Source organism: Apiospora phragmitis, assembly GCF_038363925.1.
Source record: "Apiospora phragmitis strain CBS 135458 chromosome Unknown utg000011l:1.0-3236445.0:1.0-3240683.0, whole genome shotgun sequence".
NCBI classification, from domain to species: domain Eukaryota; kingdom Fungi; phylum Ascomycota; class Sordariomycetes; order Amphisphaeriales; family Apiosporaceae; genus Apiospora; species Apiospora phragmitis.
In genome coordinates, this window is record NW_027117411.1 from 2,773,683 (window position 1) to 2,789,200 (window position 15,518).

At 57.6% G+C, this 15,518-nt stretch overlaps 6 protein-coding genes across 6 annotated transcripts; 2 read left to right on the forward strand and 4 right to left on the reverse strand.

The window, feature by feature from the left end:
* Positions 1-908: 908 nt before the first annotated feature.
* PG994_013603 (aconitase family protein) lies at positions 909-3,654 on the reverse strand (the record flags this gene model as incomplete). Its single annotated transcript, XM_066865012.1, has 7 exons — positions 909-1,831; positions 1,900-1,934; positions 1,985-2,442; positions 2,517-2,624; positions 2,678-3,072; positions 3,152-3,532; positions 3,585-3,654. 7 exons carry the CDS (start codon positions 3,652-3,654, stop codon positions 909-911), a joined length of 2,370 nt encoding a protein of 789 aa, XP_066709973.1.
* Positions 3,655-4,540: 886 nt separating this feature from the next.
* Positions 4,541-6,042, forward strand: PG994_013604 (uncharacterized protein; the record flags this gene model as incomplete). Its single annotated transcript, XM_066865013.1, has 6 exons — positions 4,541-4,876; positions 4,950-5,075; positions 5,152-5,233; positions 5,344-5,450; positions 5,555-5,853; positions 5,922-6,042. The coding sequence occupies 6 exons, from the start codon at positions 4,541-4,543 to the stop codon at positions 6,040-6,042; spliced, it is 1,071 nt and encodes a 356-aa protein (XP_066709974.1).
* A 189-nt stretch (positions 6,043-6,231) lies between these two features.
* PG994_013605 (DNA-directed RNA polymerase III subunit RPC7) lies at positions 6,232-7,243 on the reverse strand (the record flags this gene model as incomplete). Its single annotated transcript, XM_066865014.1, has 2 exons — positions 6,232-6,306; positions 6,356-7,243. The coding sequence occupies 2 exons, from the start codon at positions 7,241-7,243 to the stop codon at positions 6,232-6,234; spliced, it is 963 nt and encodes a 320-aa protein (XP_066709975.1).
* A 549-nt stretch (positions 7,244-7,792) lies between these two features.
* On the forward strand, positions 7,793-8,899 carry PG994_013606 (uncharacterized protein; the record flags this gene model as incomplete). The annotated part of the gene is made up of 1 exon (XM_066865015.1): positions 7,793-8,899. The coding sequence occupies one exon, from the start codon at positions 7,793-7,795 to the stop codon at positions 8,897-8,899; it is 1,107 nt and encodes a 368-aa protein (XP_066709976.1).
* A 559-nt stretch (positions 8,900-9,458) lies between these two features.
* Positions 9,459-11,503, reverse strand: PG994_013607 (uncharacterized protein; the record flags this gene model as incomplete). Its single annotated transcript, XM_066865016.1, has 3 exons — positions 9,459-10,540; positions 10,635-10,740; positions 10,790-11,503. The coding sequence occupies 3 exons, from the start codon at positions 11,501-11,503 to the stop codon at positions 9,459-9,461; spliced, it is 1,902 nt and encodes a 633-aa protein (XP_066709977.1).
* A 1,622-nt stretch (positions 11,504-13,125) lies between these two features.
* Positions 13,126-14,504, reverse strand: PG994_013608 (dihydrolipoamide acetyltransferase component pyruvate dehydrogenase complex; the record flags this gene model as incomplete). Its single annotated transcript, XM_066865017.1, has 2 exons — positions 13,126-14,151; positions 14,196-14,504. Coding segments are annotated over 2 exons (1,335 nt in total), but the record flags the coding sequence as incomplete, so codon positions are not given.
* Positions 14,505-15,518: the final 1,014 nt, after the last annotated feature.

Consider the following 15,518-nt stretch of genomic DNA (forward strand, 5'->3'; position numbering starts at 1 on the left):
CTTGAATGTTACGTGACTGACAAAGGGGGCCAAGGCAGTAGTAGACTTATCGTGGGCCACCCATACCGGATGATAACCTTGAACTCTATATTAGACCTGTTGGTCTTGACATAGGCGTTGAATCTTCCTTAGTGAATACCAAGATTAGCACCGGTCATGAGTAACCTATTGCTAGGGAGTAGACTCCATGTATGTCAAAAGACGACTAAATTTCTAATATTGTTATAAACACAGAGTGTCCTGGATTCTGCTCAATGGATTTAGTGGGTAATCTGACTCTTTATCTGACTCTTTGGGCCTTCCTATCAGCCCGTCAAACCTCTCGGGGACTATGCACTCGCACATCTCATCCTCATCGACCAGGCGCCCGTATGCTCGAAACACTTCAACTTATCAAGGTTCTGGTTTCTGAAACCCAGGTCCCTTTGAGCCTTGATGAGTACGACCGCAAAGCGATACGTATTGGTTCGCCTATATACGATGGGCCGAAGGAGCTGTTCATACTCCTCCTCGGCGAAATGGCTCAAGAATAGCCATAATCACGAAGTTTCGATAACGTCTCAATGGTGCCAGGAGTTACTCGGCGGGCTAGTGTTGCGGGGACCAGGTTACGGTAGATGTGAATGTAGGCGCCGGGAGGAACTCGAGCCCGAGGGCGAGCGCCGAGAAGTCGTCATCGAACATGAAAAGGCTCTCGCTGAGCGTGTGGGGTGTTGAACCCGCTGTTTGTAAAGGAACACAAAAGCGTCAGCATCTCGGTGGCCTCTTCTATGTTACCATGAGTCCCCAACACGGCAAAACATGGTCAGCAGGTACGTCAAAAAATTCTTGCATAAAACATTCGGTGGGTTAGGTATCGTATAAATTCCTCAGATAAGCAGTGAAACAAGTGAAGTAGTAGGTTGTCTTTACCAGGCCAAAGAACTGCCAGTCCCGTGAGCCTCCTTCAATGCCTTCTGCACGCCGCGGCTCCCGCTCGTCAAGGCATCGAAGATCTGTTTGCCGAACTTATTGAAAGCAGGCGCCACGCCGCCCAGCTCAGTGAGTCTCTTCTCCATCTGGCTAAGCTCGAACGCGAACTCCTTCTTCCTGTTGTCGTCGTTCGCGCCGCCACCACCCCCTCCGAGTCTGACCACATTGGCCACGAGGTCGATCTCGATCTGGACATCCTCGCCGCCGTGACGATCGACCGCTTCGTAAAACGCCGGGTCATCGAGGGTGATGCCCAGCAGCCCCAGGCTCGGCTGGTTGCGCGCGTAGATGAAGGCGAAGGAGCGCGCGATGACGCACCGCACGCCCGCGCCCCGCAGCGCCTGCACGGCCTCCATGCGCGACGAGCCGCAGCCGAAGGCCCGGCCGGCCACGACGACTTGGGCGCCGTGCTCGGCCACCGCTTGCCGGAAGTCCGGGTGCGTGAACTCGAGGCAGTGCGCGCCGAAGCCGGCGTCGCCGCCCGCCGTCATCAGGAACTGCGCCGGCGCCAGGGCGTCCGTGTCGACGAAGTCGCCTAGGCGGTAGATCTTGGACTTGATGTTTTGCAGCTTCGGAGCAACTCCTTCTTCTTCCTTTTCGCCTTTCTCCGCTTCTTCTTCATCCTTGGTGTTACTCGCGGTTGCGTTGCGGACAGAGTTCGGGTCAGCAGCAGCCGTAGGCTCAGGGGGCTCGACCCATTGCGGCTCTACCTCGGGACCCGAGGAGAGGGATCCCTTTCCTTTTACCCTCTCCCACTGTTCGTCGGAGATCATGGCGACCAGATCGTTCGGCGACGTCATTTTCATCTCGAACGAGGAAGCGGCCACAGTAGCCGCTGACGCCAAATTGCCGATAGAGCCTATATGTAAGAATGATTAGTCGCGAAAAACTGGTATTGGAATATATGACACGATCCCAAGATCTCACCTTTGCCCATTCGGTTCTTGAAGTTCCGGTTCTGACTGCTGAGCCACACCTCGCCCTCCGCCGCCACGTCCACGCTGACACCCACGCAGTAGCTGCACCCGGGACGCCGATCTCGAAGCCAGCCCACTCGTAGACGTCGGCCAAACCGGACGTCCGGAGGCGGTCGAGGATCGGCCGGCTTCCGGGGACGACCTTGCGCTTCCCCTTAGCGACGGGAGTCTTGCCCGCCTTCATCAGCCCGGCCTCGAGCACGAGCGCGCCCAGGATGATGTCCTCCTCGGCCGTCGTGCAGGCGCCGATGAAGCACCCGTCCAGGACCTGGCGGGCCATCGCGCCCACGGGCACCACGTCGTCCGGGTTCGGGTACCGCGCGACGAAGGGCTCGGCCCGGGCTAGGTCGATGACGTGGGACGCGGCGTATTGGCAGCCAGGGTCGGGCTTGAAGTAGTAGCTGTGGTTCTTGTGTCGCGCGAGCTTGCGCTGGTTGATGAATGAGGCGGTGTGGTGGTCGGGGGCGAAGATGCCCGTGGTACCGCCGAATTCCTGTTACCGCGAGATAGATGGTCAGCATCATCTTCAACATTGTTGTTATCACCTATGTGTCGCGCTGTTCTCACTGTTGTCATGTTCGCAATGGCGAACCGGGCGTCTGGGCTCAAGTAGTCCAGCCCGGGTCCCGTGTACTCGACGACACGGTCCGCAGCAACCGTGTTGCGCTTGAGCTGCTGCAACACATACAGGATAACGTCTTTCCCACCGACGCCGCGCGGCGGCCGACCTCGAAGCGGATCTCGACGACCTCGGGGACGCGGAACCAGGTCTCCCCCGTGACGAGAGCCATGGTGACGTCGGCGGCGCCGAGGCCGACGGCGAGGCAGCCGTTGGCGCCGCTGCTGCAGGTGTGGCTGTCGCTGCCGACGACGAGCATGCCGGGCTGCGCGCGCTCGCGGAAGAACTCGGTGTGCATGATGGTGTAGTTCATGCCCTGGTACTCGGTCATCTTGAAGGCCCGCCGGGCGCCCTCGGACTGGGCTATCAGCTGCCGGCTCAGCGGGGTGTCCAGGTTGCGCGGCTCGACGCTGTGGTCGCCCGCGAGCCAGAACCGGTCGTTGCGGAAGATGCCGGGCTTGCCTAGGCGGTCGTATACTTGCACCATGCCCTGTTGGGTGCGATCTGTAAGCATCATGTTTTTTTCTTCTTCTCGGCTAGCATGTGTTCTTGTTCGTTATACCTACGTGCCAGCTGAACTCACTCGCCATGATCCAATCGACCCGCACCCGGATCATCTGGCCGGGCTTGACCCATCCTTTCGTCTCGACGTCATGCAGAGCAAAGATCTTCTCGGTGATGTTCATGGGTCGGCGATCCGCCGGCTTGGTAGCTGATGGTCCCAGCGCTGGCCTGCTCCTGTCGGCCGAATTGAGCGCTTCCAACCAGGCCGAGACCAGGAAGATGAGCTCGCTGCGATCTGCCTCGGATATTGGTGTCTCAGCATCCAAACCCAGGCCGCCATAGTTGGGTGCGTTCGCCGCGATGGCCAGCACCTGTTGCAGAGCTTCGGACTCTCGCGGGCGCGCGTCGCGGATTCTGGCAGATGCGAGCCTGATCGCTCGCAAGGGATGCTCTTCGGTATCTAAATGCTGTTAGCCCTCAGTTATCGGTTCGGCTGCTTTGCCTTTGCGTACTCTCAAATTGCACTTTCACGCCCCGGGTGCTTTCGAGAAGCCCCGCGATTTGCGGGAGGACGCTCCCCATGCTGCCAATGATCGATTGCTTATCCTGACTTAGTGGCGTTGGATGTTCGACCTGCAATGATTCGCTCTGTAGAGAGAGAAAAACCTATGCATGTAATATAAATACGAGGATGTTCAACCATCTTGTATTATTTCGAGATCTATATAAATGGCCGGACTACGGGGTGGTGGCCTTTCGCAGAGCATAATGATGTCGGAGCCGCGAGCCGAGGGTATGGACCCAACGGCATTGATTGCCTATTTCCCCAAATAACGGAAGCCCAGATCCGGAAGGTGCAGCCATTGACTACCCGAATCGGGATTCTCGATTCCGGATATGGCCAGTGAGAGTCCTCGATGCACAAGGATGTTCTCTTACGCGGGTTTCTGACGGCTCCGAGGTGTCAAGACAATGGTTCAGACGGGATGGTTGTCGATTTCGGAGCCGCTTCGGCTATGTGCAGCTAATGAGTTTCTCTCTCCCACACACATCGTATTTGGCATACAGCAGCGCAAAGAAAACTCATTATTTCTAGTCTCTGAGGCGACGTCCTCAGTTCAGCGACAAACTATAATAATAGCCATTTCCGGCAATGCTGCTATGCTGCTGTTGTTGACTAAGACAGGGCGGACTTTGTTCCTAGTAAATTCTGATTGGTCAGACTGTGGCATCGGGTCTCCGTTGGTTGCTCTCCACCAAGATGCGGCTCCATCGTTACACCGACGGGTTGAATGAGAACACCGGCTTTGAAATAGCAATGAGAACGAGCGGGCTTCAGATTACCCACATGTGCTGATATAGGCGACGGCATGGAGAACTCCATGATAAAATCTTATATACCAACCTGCGCAGCCAAGAGCTCGTGTCAACGAAACAGCCAGCCAAGTACCTCATGTTAGCTTCCGTCATGCCCCGCAACATCCTCATCACCGGCGGCTCCGGCTACCTAGGCGGCACCCTCCTCGCCCGGTGGGCGGCAGCCGACCTGCCCCCCTACGGCAAACTGTACGCCCTGGTCCGGACCGAGCAGCAGGCCGAAGCCGTGAAGAAGCAACAGTGCGGCGCCGAGCCCCTGACCTTCGACCCGTACGACGAGGCCGCCGTGCGTCGCGGCGTGGTCGACCACCAGATCACCGTCATCTACCACCTGATCGACGCCTTCCAGTCGGACTCGCAGGTGCACATGATCAAGGCCCTGGCCGAAGTGAAGAGAGCCACGGGCCAGATTGTGCACTTCCTACACGTAAGTTTGCCAGAGCCCACAGATGGCGTGCCACGCGCGATTGGCTTACATATTGAGCTATCCCTCGGATTAGACTTCGGGAGCCAAGATCTTCTCAAATCATGCGGGCGCCCCTCATGATCGCGAGCTTCGGGATAATGACCCGGACTTGTATCAAATCCAAAAACATCAGCAAGCTCCGCACGCGGTGATGCAGACCGTAAGTCCTGCCCAAATGGTTGGTCAAGACACGACGGGAATTGAGGGTACTGACAGAGAGTTACATGCATGCATAGCCGGTCAATACGAACAACACGGTCATCGAGCAGTGCGAGCTTCACGGTGTCAAGAGCTACATCTTCGTTCCCTGCATCGTCTGTAAGTTTCCGACCATACAGCACCGAATCTCTCAGTTACCAGATGCTGTAACAGTGTCGGGATCCTGCCCCTTTCTGATTCGGCTGATGACTGATGATGTCCCCCGATAGATGGCAAGGGCGAGGGCTTTGGCAATGTCATCTCCATCCAGACGGTGGCCATTGTGAAAGCGGCCAAGGCGCTGCGTCGTGTATACAGAGCCGATGAAGGGCGACCGGTAAGAAAAGCTTACTCCTCTCAATCGATCAATCAATCAATCGTGCTCACGCACGCACGCACATCCATATATACCAGCAAAGAAGCTGACAAGGAAAAACCCAGACTTGGCCAGTTTGTCACGTCATCGACAACACGAACCTGTACCTGGACATTCTGCGCGGTATTTTGAAGAGCGGAGAGGGAGAAGGCATCGGGTCCGGCAGAAATGGATATTACCTTGCTGCCTCGGGCAGCGTCGTCTGGGATGACCTCTATACTGCTATGGCCACGGCGCTCGCGAAACGCAGTGACAACATCGTGGACGACGCCAGGATCGAAATGTCGGATCGTGCTGCGCTAGAGGAGATGGGCGAGGCCATGGGCTGCCCGGCGGAGCTCGTGCCGGTACACCTGGGCGGCCAGTAAGTTTACCCTCATCTCATTTGTTGCTTTGAGTGTAATGTATAGACTGACTGACGTTCAATCTTAGTTGCACGTTTACCGCCAAGCATGGGCAAGAGATTGGCTGGAAGCCAGCTCATAGCCCTGAACACATCCTTGAGGCTGCTGAAGATGAAGTAGCGTTAATCCTGGACAATTTGAAGCAATAGACCGCCTGCATCCAGGTTCCAGCTCAACACACACACCCCACGTGGGTCACGAACGAGCACGGACGATAATCCTTGCAAATCAGCCAAGCGGATCTTGAAAAGGGGTCGAGGCTAATGGTATGCACAAGGAAGGTAAGTGATGGAAGACGACAAAAGTTATCTTCAGACGGTAGAATTCCAATAGATAGTTTACCAGGAATATATAACAGTTCTGAGAAGTGGCCCCTTGGCCGCGAGAGCCTCGGCCCTCGATGTGACGACCAACTGCAAGTGCCGACAGAAAGAATACAACCGAGCCCCGAGAACGCCAAACCCAATGCAAGGTATCGCTTAGAAGTCCATGGCGGATTCGCCGCCGCCCCTCTTCGTCGCCGTAGTCATCATCACCACCGTCAAAGTATTGCTCGGCATCGTAGTCGCCGCCGTCCTCGTCCTCCTCGAAGTCGTCGTCTTCTTGACTTATTTCCTCCTCGTCCTCCTCTGGGTCCTCCTCGGCAATGTCGCCCTCCTCGTCCTTGCCCTGCGCGGCCTCTTCGATGCGCCGCCGGCGCTCTTCGTCCGTCTCGGGGCCCCTGCGCTTGCTGTGGCGACCAACGACGTCCTCATCGTCCTCGTCGTCTTCGTCCAAGTCACCGCCGCCGCCGCCCGCCATGGATTTGCGCTTCAGGCCGCGCTTGGTCGCCTTGGCGGCGGCCTTGCCGCCGTCGTCGGTGCCGTCGATGGTGTTCCAGAGGTCCTCGGGGAAGAGCTCGTGGTGGACCTCGCGGCCGCGGAAGTCGGGCAGGGTGCGGGCGTCGTGGACGAACTTGTGGCTGTACATGGGCACGCTCAGGAAGGGGTCGACGGCGGCCTTGGTCTTGACGCCGTAGCGGGCGTTGAGCTGCTGCTGGCCGTAGGCGCGGCAGACGGGGTCGGTCAGGCTCGAGGACGTTCCCGCCGAGTCGGGCGCGAGGTGCTTGTGGGTGTAGAGGGCCGAGTTGTGGAAGTCGCGGCGCAGCTGGACGAAGTAGCGGACGGCGCGGGCCTCGGCGGCCGACAGGGGGAAGTTGCTCGCGCGCGGCGGCTTGTAGCTTTTTGGGTAGCGTTCTTTCGGCTGCTCTTGGATGCCGGCGGGATCGTAGTCCCAGGGCAGATTGCCGCGGCCACCCCGCCCACCACCGCGGCCGCCTCTGCCGCCACCTCTACCGCCGCGGCCAGACATCGGGGCTACACGTGCATGTACAGTATGGCGTGTTTATGTGACAGGATCCAAGGGGGCAGAAAGTGCGGTAGGTTGAGAATTGGCGTGGGTGGTTGGTCACTGCAAGAATGGAGGATGTGAGTAATTGCGTAAATGGGATGTAATTGAGATTCTGTCAGTCACAAAGTTGAAGATCCGACCAGACAACTTTTTAGTGGGGCCTGGTTAGTGGGGTTGATTAGCGAGCTACAGCCTACAGGAACTGCCCCACCCCCGCCATTGAACGCCAAACAGTAGGGACAGAGAATCAGGGACAGCTCCTCCCTCCAGCGTACCTGGCATGTTGGTTAGTGAATGAAGCTGGTGTGGGCGACATTGATGACTTACGCCATCAGTTGATTGCCTGCCTGAGAGATTGTCACCACCCAAGAATCAGCCGAGCTTGCTGAGTCCAAGTTCACGAGTGTTTTCTGCTTTCTCAGCAATCCAAGATAAAACGAATAAGCTACTTGATTCTCTTCCTTCCTATTCATCATCACTGCAACTTAGATGCCCCAGATAGCCGTCAAAATGGACACAGACACCATCCCCGTGACCGGGGTGGACGAGCTGGACGCCCACCTGGACGCCCTCCTCGAAGACCCGTCGCTGCCGCCCACCGCCAAGCTCTTCGACGACGTCGAGCTGCAGCTGAGCGACGCCAACACCCCGCCCCTGATCCCGCGCCTGCTGCCCAAGCTCACCGAGATCCTCAAGCAGTACCAGCAGGACCCGGCCGTGCTCTGCTCGCTGGCCGTCAAGCTGCTGGGCCCCGTCAGCTTCACCCAGGTCCTGGCCATGGCGTCCGAGGAGGCCCTGATCCAGGCCCTGCGCTCCCCGGCGCCCTCGGCCAACCTGCTCGCCATGGCCATCCTCGAGAAGGCCGCGCGCTCGCCCGCCGACGCCGCCATCCTTGCCATGATGAACAGCATCGTCGCCGCCTTCCTCACCACCTGGCTGAGCGCGCCCCAGGTCGAGGTCGGCGAGAAGGGCACCAAGGTCTTAGGTGACCTCCTGGACGCCGACTGCGACACGCGGCCGCCGCCTTCGGACGGCGGTGGCTCCTCCGTCAACGGCATGGAGATCGCCATCCGCAACAAGCCGCCGGGACAGGGCTTGATGTGGCGGCGCGTCTTCCACGACCGCGACATCTACGGCCTGCTCCTCTCCCTGGGCAGCCGGGGCCCGCACCAAAGCGCCGAGGGCGGCCTGAGCGAGCAGCAGCTGACCCTCGCCCAAGGCCGGCTCCTCCGCGTCATGCCCCGCCTCGCCGCCCTGAACCTCGCCGCCGTGAGCCGCACCGATTTCCCGGACCTCCACGAACGCTACTTATCATCACACGCCTTGGGCGGCGGCAACGACCAAGGCCTCCTGCACTTCGTGGCGCTGCACATGGTCGACAAGGAGGAGGACCTGCTCATGCACCTGAACCTCGTTGATTTCTTCGAGTCCTTCGTCAGCCTCCAGCGCATCACCCCCTACTCTACGTTCAAGATGGACACGCTCCGGAAGCTGATGAAAGACGCACTGGATGGCGATGACCGTCTGCGGTCTGCTATGCTCGATTTGCCCAACCGCACGGTCCCTGAGGAGGCGGAGGAGCTGCGATCCTTCGTCCGCGAAATCCTACAACTATGAGTATAAAAACCCTAACGCCAAATATGCATTTCCGGCACAAAACGCCATGAGTCCCCCATTGCCAACTTGAGTATAAAACATTGTTCATGCACGCAACACAAGGTGCTTCCGCGCAATACTCCTGCTACCCCATCGTCGCGGGGTCCTTCTGTGTTCTGCTGAGTGGTCGTGGATGCGAGTTGATGACTGATGATACCCCCCTAAAGGTTGAGAGTGCCAACCAAGCCTAGAGCAGGCCTTCTTCTATGGCACTATGAATGGCCTTCTGTATCTGCACACCCTTATAACTGTGAGTAGATAGGCAGACACAAAACGTTCCAACATTATGTTTCCCAATAACAGTCTCTGACAAATGCTTGGTTAGTTTCCCTTCGGGCTGGTGCCTCTCAGAGTCATGCATCCTTCGTGGCGGGATTCCTAATCTCTTCTTCTGTGGCATGCCCGTTGCTCTTTGCCGGATCCAAAAACAGCTCAAGCCTGTCATTCTCCTTGAGTTTCAACTGTCGGGTGCCATGTTAGCATGTATAGTACTCATGGGCGGGTTTGAGCCCGGGGGCGTTTAATTTCCACTTACACTTTCGGGAGTATCACTGCGGTGCACTCGTGCCTCCCTGTACGTGAGCCGCACCTTGTTCTGAGCCGAGCAGCCCCCCGGGACAACAACACGGCGCTCCAGATCGTCGAAGAGCTTTTCCAGCGTGTTCTTGGACTTGAGCCGGTACCATGTGTCAGCCTCCAGCCCACCATTGTCGCCGCCAGTCCGCACGCAGATGTTCAGGGCCGTCTCCTCCTCGAACTGGGGCCGCTTCTCTTGCTCGACCCAGTCGGCGATCTGCGCGATGGCGCCCCGGGGGCACTCGAGGTGCATCTGGAAGAACCCCTGCAGCTGGCCGGGCGAGAACGTATCCTCGGGGACCTGGCGCGCGAACTCGGCCGCGAGCACGCGGATCTGGGCCATGTCGAGACTCGGGCACAGGTCGCAGCAGGTCGGCGGCGCCTCGAGGAGTGTTTTTTCCTTAGTGTCGTCGTTGCTATCGCCATCATGGCTGCCGCTGCTGGCGATGTTGGGCTCGAACATCCGGATGAACATGTCGCGGGCGACGTCCCGGTCCGCGCGCCCGAGCCGCACCTTCTTGTCCGCACGCCCCGGCCGGATCAGGGCCTCGTCCAGGTCCTCGGGCCGGTTCGTCGTCATGATGACGATGCGGCCCTCCTGGGAGCCGACGCCGTCGAGGGCCTGGAGGACGCCCGAGAGCGTGCACCCTGTGGCGCGGGGCCTGGGCTGGTTGAAGATCGGCGGGGGCGGGAAGAGCGGCGCTTGTTGGTCGGGGGACATGGCGGAGACGGCGGCCAGAAATGCGTCGCCCGAAGACGCGGGAAACGAAGGAGGAGGAGGAGGTGGCGGTGGTGGTGGGGGAGGGGTGCTCAGTATAGAGGAGGAGGCGGCGATGACCTTGGTGCCCTTGTCGCGGACCAGGCCGGCGACGTCTATGTCCTCGAGCAGCACGATGCATCGTGGTGGCAGGGTCTGGAAGAGCCTGGCCAAGTCCTTGTCGCTCATGACGCTGGATAGGTCGATGGCGTAGATGTTGAGTTGGAAAACCCCGGCAATGGCTTCTGAGAGCGTGGTCTTTCCGGTTCCTGCATACGGGGTCAGCCACCGAGTCAAAGTTATCTCGCTTTCTCACACAGAGACACACCTACAAAAGTGACAAGATTCAAGCAAAACACATACCTGGAGGTCCATAGAACAGGTAACCCCGGCGGTAGGGGATGTTCCGCACATGATAGCGCCTCTGGGTCCGGACGTCCAGATAGCTGCGGATGTCGCGGACCAGCTCCTCCTTGACGGACTCGACGAGGTGGACGGACGAGAAGGGGGCGCGGCACCTTGCTCAGCTTCTGGCTCCAGTGGCCGCCGCTGTTGCCGAATGTGGTGATGTAGGTCTCGCGCTTCCGGTCGTACAGCGCGCGGCACGTGTCGAGGAAGTCGGCGATGGGCTCGGGCGAGACGCCGAGGCAGACGATTGTTAGGTCCTCCTGGATGTCGGCGTAGTCGTTGACGTGCTCGTCGCACGTCGTCACGCTGCTGCTCTTGACCATGAGCAGCCGGCGCTTGTGGAAGAACCAGACGGACCGGAACTTGGGCACGAACCGCACGGCGCGCGGCCTACTGCCATCACTACTACTAAGACCATCACCACTACTACTGTCACTGCTGTTTTCGAAGTCCAGGTCCCCCGGCTTCCGCTGCGTCACGTGCGCCAGCAGCTCGGTCGGGCGGCGCCGCGCCAGGACCCGGTCGCCGACGTAGGTCAGGACCGACTGCTTCAGCTCGCTGCTGTAGGTGATCTCGACGGTGACGACGCAGTGGCGGATGACCCAGGTCCAGACGGCCCGGATCGTGTCCGAGGCGTAGTGGTACATGTTGAAGGCCAGGTCGACCGTCGTCAGGGCCGTCGCGACCTGCGCGCCGTCGAAGTGCCGCAGCAGCACACTTCTCATAATACTGCCGCCGCCGTCGGCTGATGATTGGCCGAACAGGCGCGAGCGGGACTTGCCGGGGCAAGGGTGCGACCCAATCATGGTTGTGGTGGTGTCCATGCTGACGGGATATCGGTATGTCTGTATGTATGTATGTATGTATGTATCAAATTGGTTTGATGTGTGAGAGGCGGGTGGTATGTACCCTCTCTCCAATGTTTGGTGTGACTCTCTCCCCCTCTTATGTATGCGGTTCTAATACTACCAAACAATGGGAGAAAACGAACGGATGAATCAGAAGATTACAAGGATAATAGGCAAACAATTAAGGAACGTGTTGGAAGGAAACCGTGTACAAGGCTGGCTGGGGGCCTTCTCCGCTGCCGAGGCTCTGCGTAGTACTCTTGAACAAAGATGTGGGATCTGGGATCTCGTACTTTTTGAGGTTACATATGTGTGAGTGAGTGAGAGGTGAATTGTGTTGGTGCTCATTCAGTTGATTGATCGAGTAAGCGCAAGGCAGAAACCTGGGCCAAAGGAAAGGCAACCACCACTACCTCCATCAGATATGCGAACGCTGCAGTAGTAGCGAGCATTGCCTGGAATATGCCAAACCAGAACAACAAAAAGCAAAGACAAGAGAGACGAAAAAAGGAAGACTTTGCCTCTCCCGTGTCTCCCCAAACGTACTGAAAAAGGGTTTTTGTTTGCTTCCAGTGCAGTGATGGATGTAGTAGGCAGGTTAAAGGTTTACAAAATCATATATCCAATCGGACCAGATCAGATGTATTATGATCCCTGTCGCCCAGTTACCTACCTTCTTACCGAAAAAACCGTCGTCTCACTGCACCCAAATCTATCGTCGAACCCCACTGTTCGCTAACAGAAGAACAAAGAACGACAAACGTCGTGTGAGTACCTATAGATGTAGGCACCCATTGCTAGTCTAGTCACAGATGGATGATCTCATGTTCCTATTCAATCCCGTCTCGGTGCCTCTTACCGAGATACCTCCTTGTTCTCATAGGGCTGGCCGGAAGGGTGGGTAAGTAATTTGCGGTGAGCCGGCAAGTATAGACATGTATTTAAGGGTGTCCCCTCCCAAAAGAAGCGTCAATAATAGAAGCCTGTGCACGGCAGTGAGAGGGAGGCTCTTACAACTATTCCGCCTCATAGCCGGCATGGCTTGGCAGCCCGGCCAGCACCCAAATCCGCCGTACTTCGGGTTATGGGTGGACTTCTACGTGCTTGTCATTAATTTGCTCATTGTTCCAGCTGAGCCCCTCCAAGAAACGAAACTGCACACGCAACATCAAATATGGCCCTCAAACGATATGGAGCAGGGACTAAAGCACTGTATTGAGGTTCAAGCCACGCATTCAAGTGTGGCCATGAGAACTAAGCAGACCGCCACAGGTGCAGTCATGGCCAGCGAGGCTGAAAAGACTAGATACATGGAGCCAAGCTGGACTGGCCTCTAGTCTCGCCCTGTCTGCCCCCAAAAAGCTCAGAACCCATCACATGTCAATACAGCCTTCGAAGCTACATACGCTTAGGGCAACCAATGGAGGACTGCGCAATGTAGTGGTCTTTAAGCACATGATAGACTGGCTAAATACATATGGACGTGTCCCAATACTTCTTTCATACACCTTCTATCAGCAATTAAGAGGCCAGTACGCCTCAAACGCCCTCTTTCCTCCTATGTATATTCCGATTTCTCTACTTGTACAAGATCCACCTTACAGCATCAGCTCCAGAGGGTTCTCGATGGCCTGCTTCAGGGCCTTGACCCACTCGGCACCAACGGCACCGTCAACGACCTTGTGGTCGAAGCTGGCCGTGATGGTGATCTGGTCGTCCCACTGGATGGAGGTGCCCTCGGCAGTCTCGACGGGGACGGCGACCTTGCGGGTGGTGCCGACAGCGAGGATGGTAGACTGAGGGGGGTTGATGACAGCGGTGAAGTTGTCGACGGCATCGTTCATGCCCATGTTGGAGATGGAGATGGAGCCTCCCTGGTACTCCTCAGGCTTCAGCTTGCCGTCACGGGCCTTCTTGGCCAGCGATTTGACCTGGTTGGAGATGGACTCGAGGCCACGCGCATCGGCACCGGTAACAATGGGGGTGATCAGACCGTTGGGGGTAGCGACAGCGACCGAGACATCGACGCTGTTGTACTGGCGAATGAAGTCGCCTTGCCACGAAGAGTTGGCAGCGGGGACCTTCTTGGAGGCAACAGCAATGGCCTTGATCAGGAAGTCGTTGACCGAGATCTTGAACTTGCCGTCGGAGCCGGCGTTGAGCGCCTCACGGAGCTTGAGCAGCTTGCTGACGGAGAGCTTGCTGGTCACGAAGAAGTGAGGGTTGTTCTGCGTGGACTCTTGCAGGCGCTTGGCAATGGTCTTGCGCATGTTGGTGAGCGGGATGTCCTCGTACGAGGCAGCGGCAGGGGACGCAGAAGCGGGAGCGCCGCCAGCCGCAGCAGCAGCCTGCTTGGGCTTCTTGGCGGCGCGCTCCAGGGCGGTCTCGAGTCTGCCTTCGGAGGAGTACTGCTCGGGGGCGGGTGTGGGGGCGGAGGAGGACTCGGACGACGAAGGCTCGGACTTCTTCTCCTCCTTGGGCGCGGGAGCAGAGGCGTCGCCGCCAGCGTCGGAGAGGCCGAAGGACTCGAAAGCGGCGACGTCGGTGCCTTCCTCAACCAGGACGGCGATGGGCTGACGTTGGGGAAAATCCGTCAGCACGAACTCAACTCGGGTCTGGCCTGGCTGCGATGAACCGGAGAGGCCGGGGGAGGGAACAGAATACTTACGCTGCCGACGGCGACATCCTTGGCGCCAGCGTCCTTGAGGACCTTGGCCAGCACACCGTCTTCCTGGAACTCGAAGTCCATCTGGGCCTTGTCCGTCTCGATCTCGACCAGGACATCACCGGGGGCGATAGTGTCACCGGCCTTCTTCTGCCACGCACCGATGCCGCCGGACGTCATGGTCGGTGACAGAGCGGGCATCTTGATGACGGTGTGAGGGGAAACGAGGCGTACCATCTTGCTAATTGGGGCGAGAAGCCGGCGACTCTGAGGGAGGAGGTCGATTGAAGGGCTCGCCTTCGCAACACGGCGCTGAACATGGTGAGATGGAGATTTTGGGGTGGGTTCCGGACAAGACGAGAAAGGGAAATCGAGAGGAGGGGAGAAAAAAAGAAGGCGATTGAAACGCTGGAGCTCCGTGGGGATGGGAAAGAAAAAGAGGGAAGGACTTCAATTGAGCAATTGGGATCAATGTGAAGCTTTCTCTCCGAAGCCTGGCAGTTGACAAGAGACCGTAAAATTCGATGTGGTAGGCCAAAGGTCAGGTCCCTGTGGCAGGCGTGGGTAAGCGGCGGGATATTTTCGTCGCGTTGCTGTTCCGGAGCTCTTCTCAACGCTTCCCAGCAAGCTGGCTGGAGCTCAAAGAAAAAAAGTCGCAATTGGCTTTTTGGGGTTCCAGCGATGCGCTTAGCCACTTACGGCTTGACCCCCACTCCCCGACGAGCTGCTTAATGCGCCTCTGCTATCCATTAATTCCCCGTCCACTGACAGTATCAGTTGTATCAGGCCAGACATATCTGCAATTGGTTTCCAATGGACATCATCTTGTATGATGTGTTGCGTGCATTTCTTTGGGTAGGCAGATACTCAAGCATTGGAGGATTCCAACAAGAAGAACACATATTGCAGGTTCATTGAAGCTATCTTCGTTGCTGACCTAAGATTTGAGAGAAATCGCCCTGTCTCAATGGGGTTAGAGCAAGATGTGGCTTTGGCCCCCTGGCCTGGTCCACAGGGATGGTCGAGCGAGATATAGTGCATAGATCCCATCTGCTATTACTGTACGTGTAGCACTCATCATCTGCTGGCCGATCTAGTATGCCATTCAATGACATCTGCAGGTTTTGGGAGTACTTACCTTGGCATGTAGAAGCAGGCATAGGTATCTTGCACAGGGCGGGAAGCTTATCGTGTGAAGCTGAAGCTAGAACCAGGCTGTTGGGAATCCGAAATGGGTCTCTCCTGTAGCAAGCCGTACCAGAATGGTTCGTGGGCTCGAAGCGGTTGCCTTCTATGTTGGTGCATAATCAGGCTGGTCCATGTAGG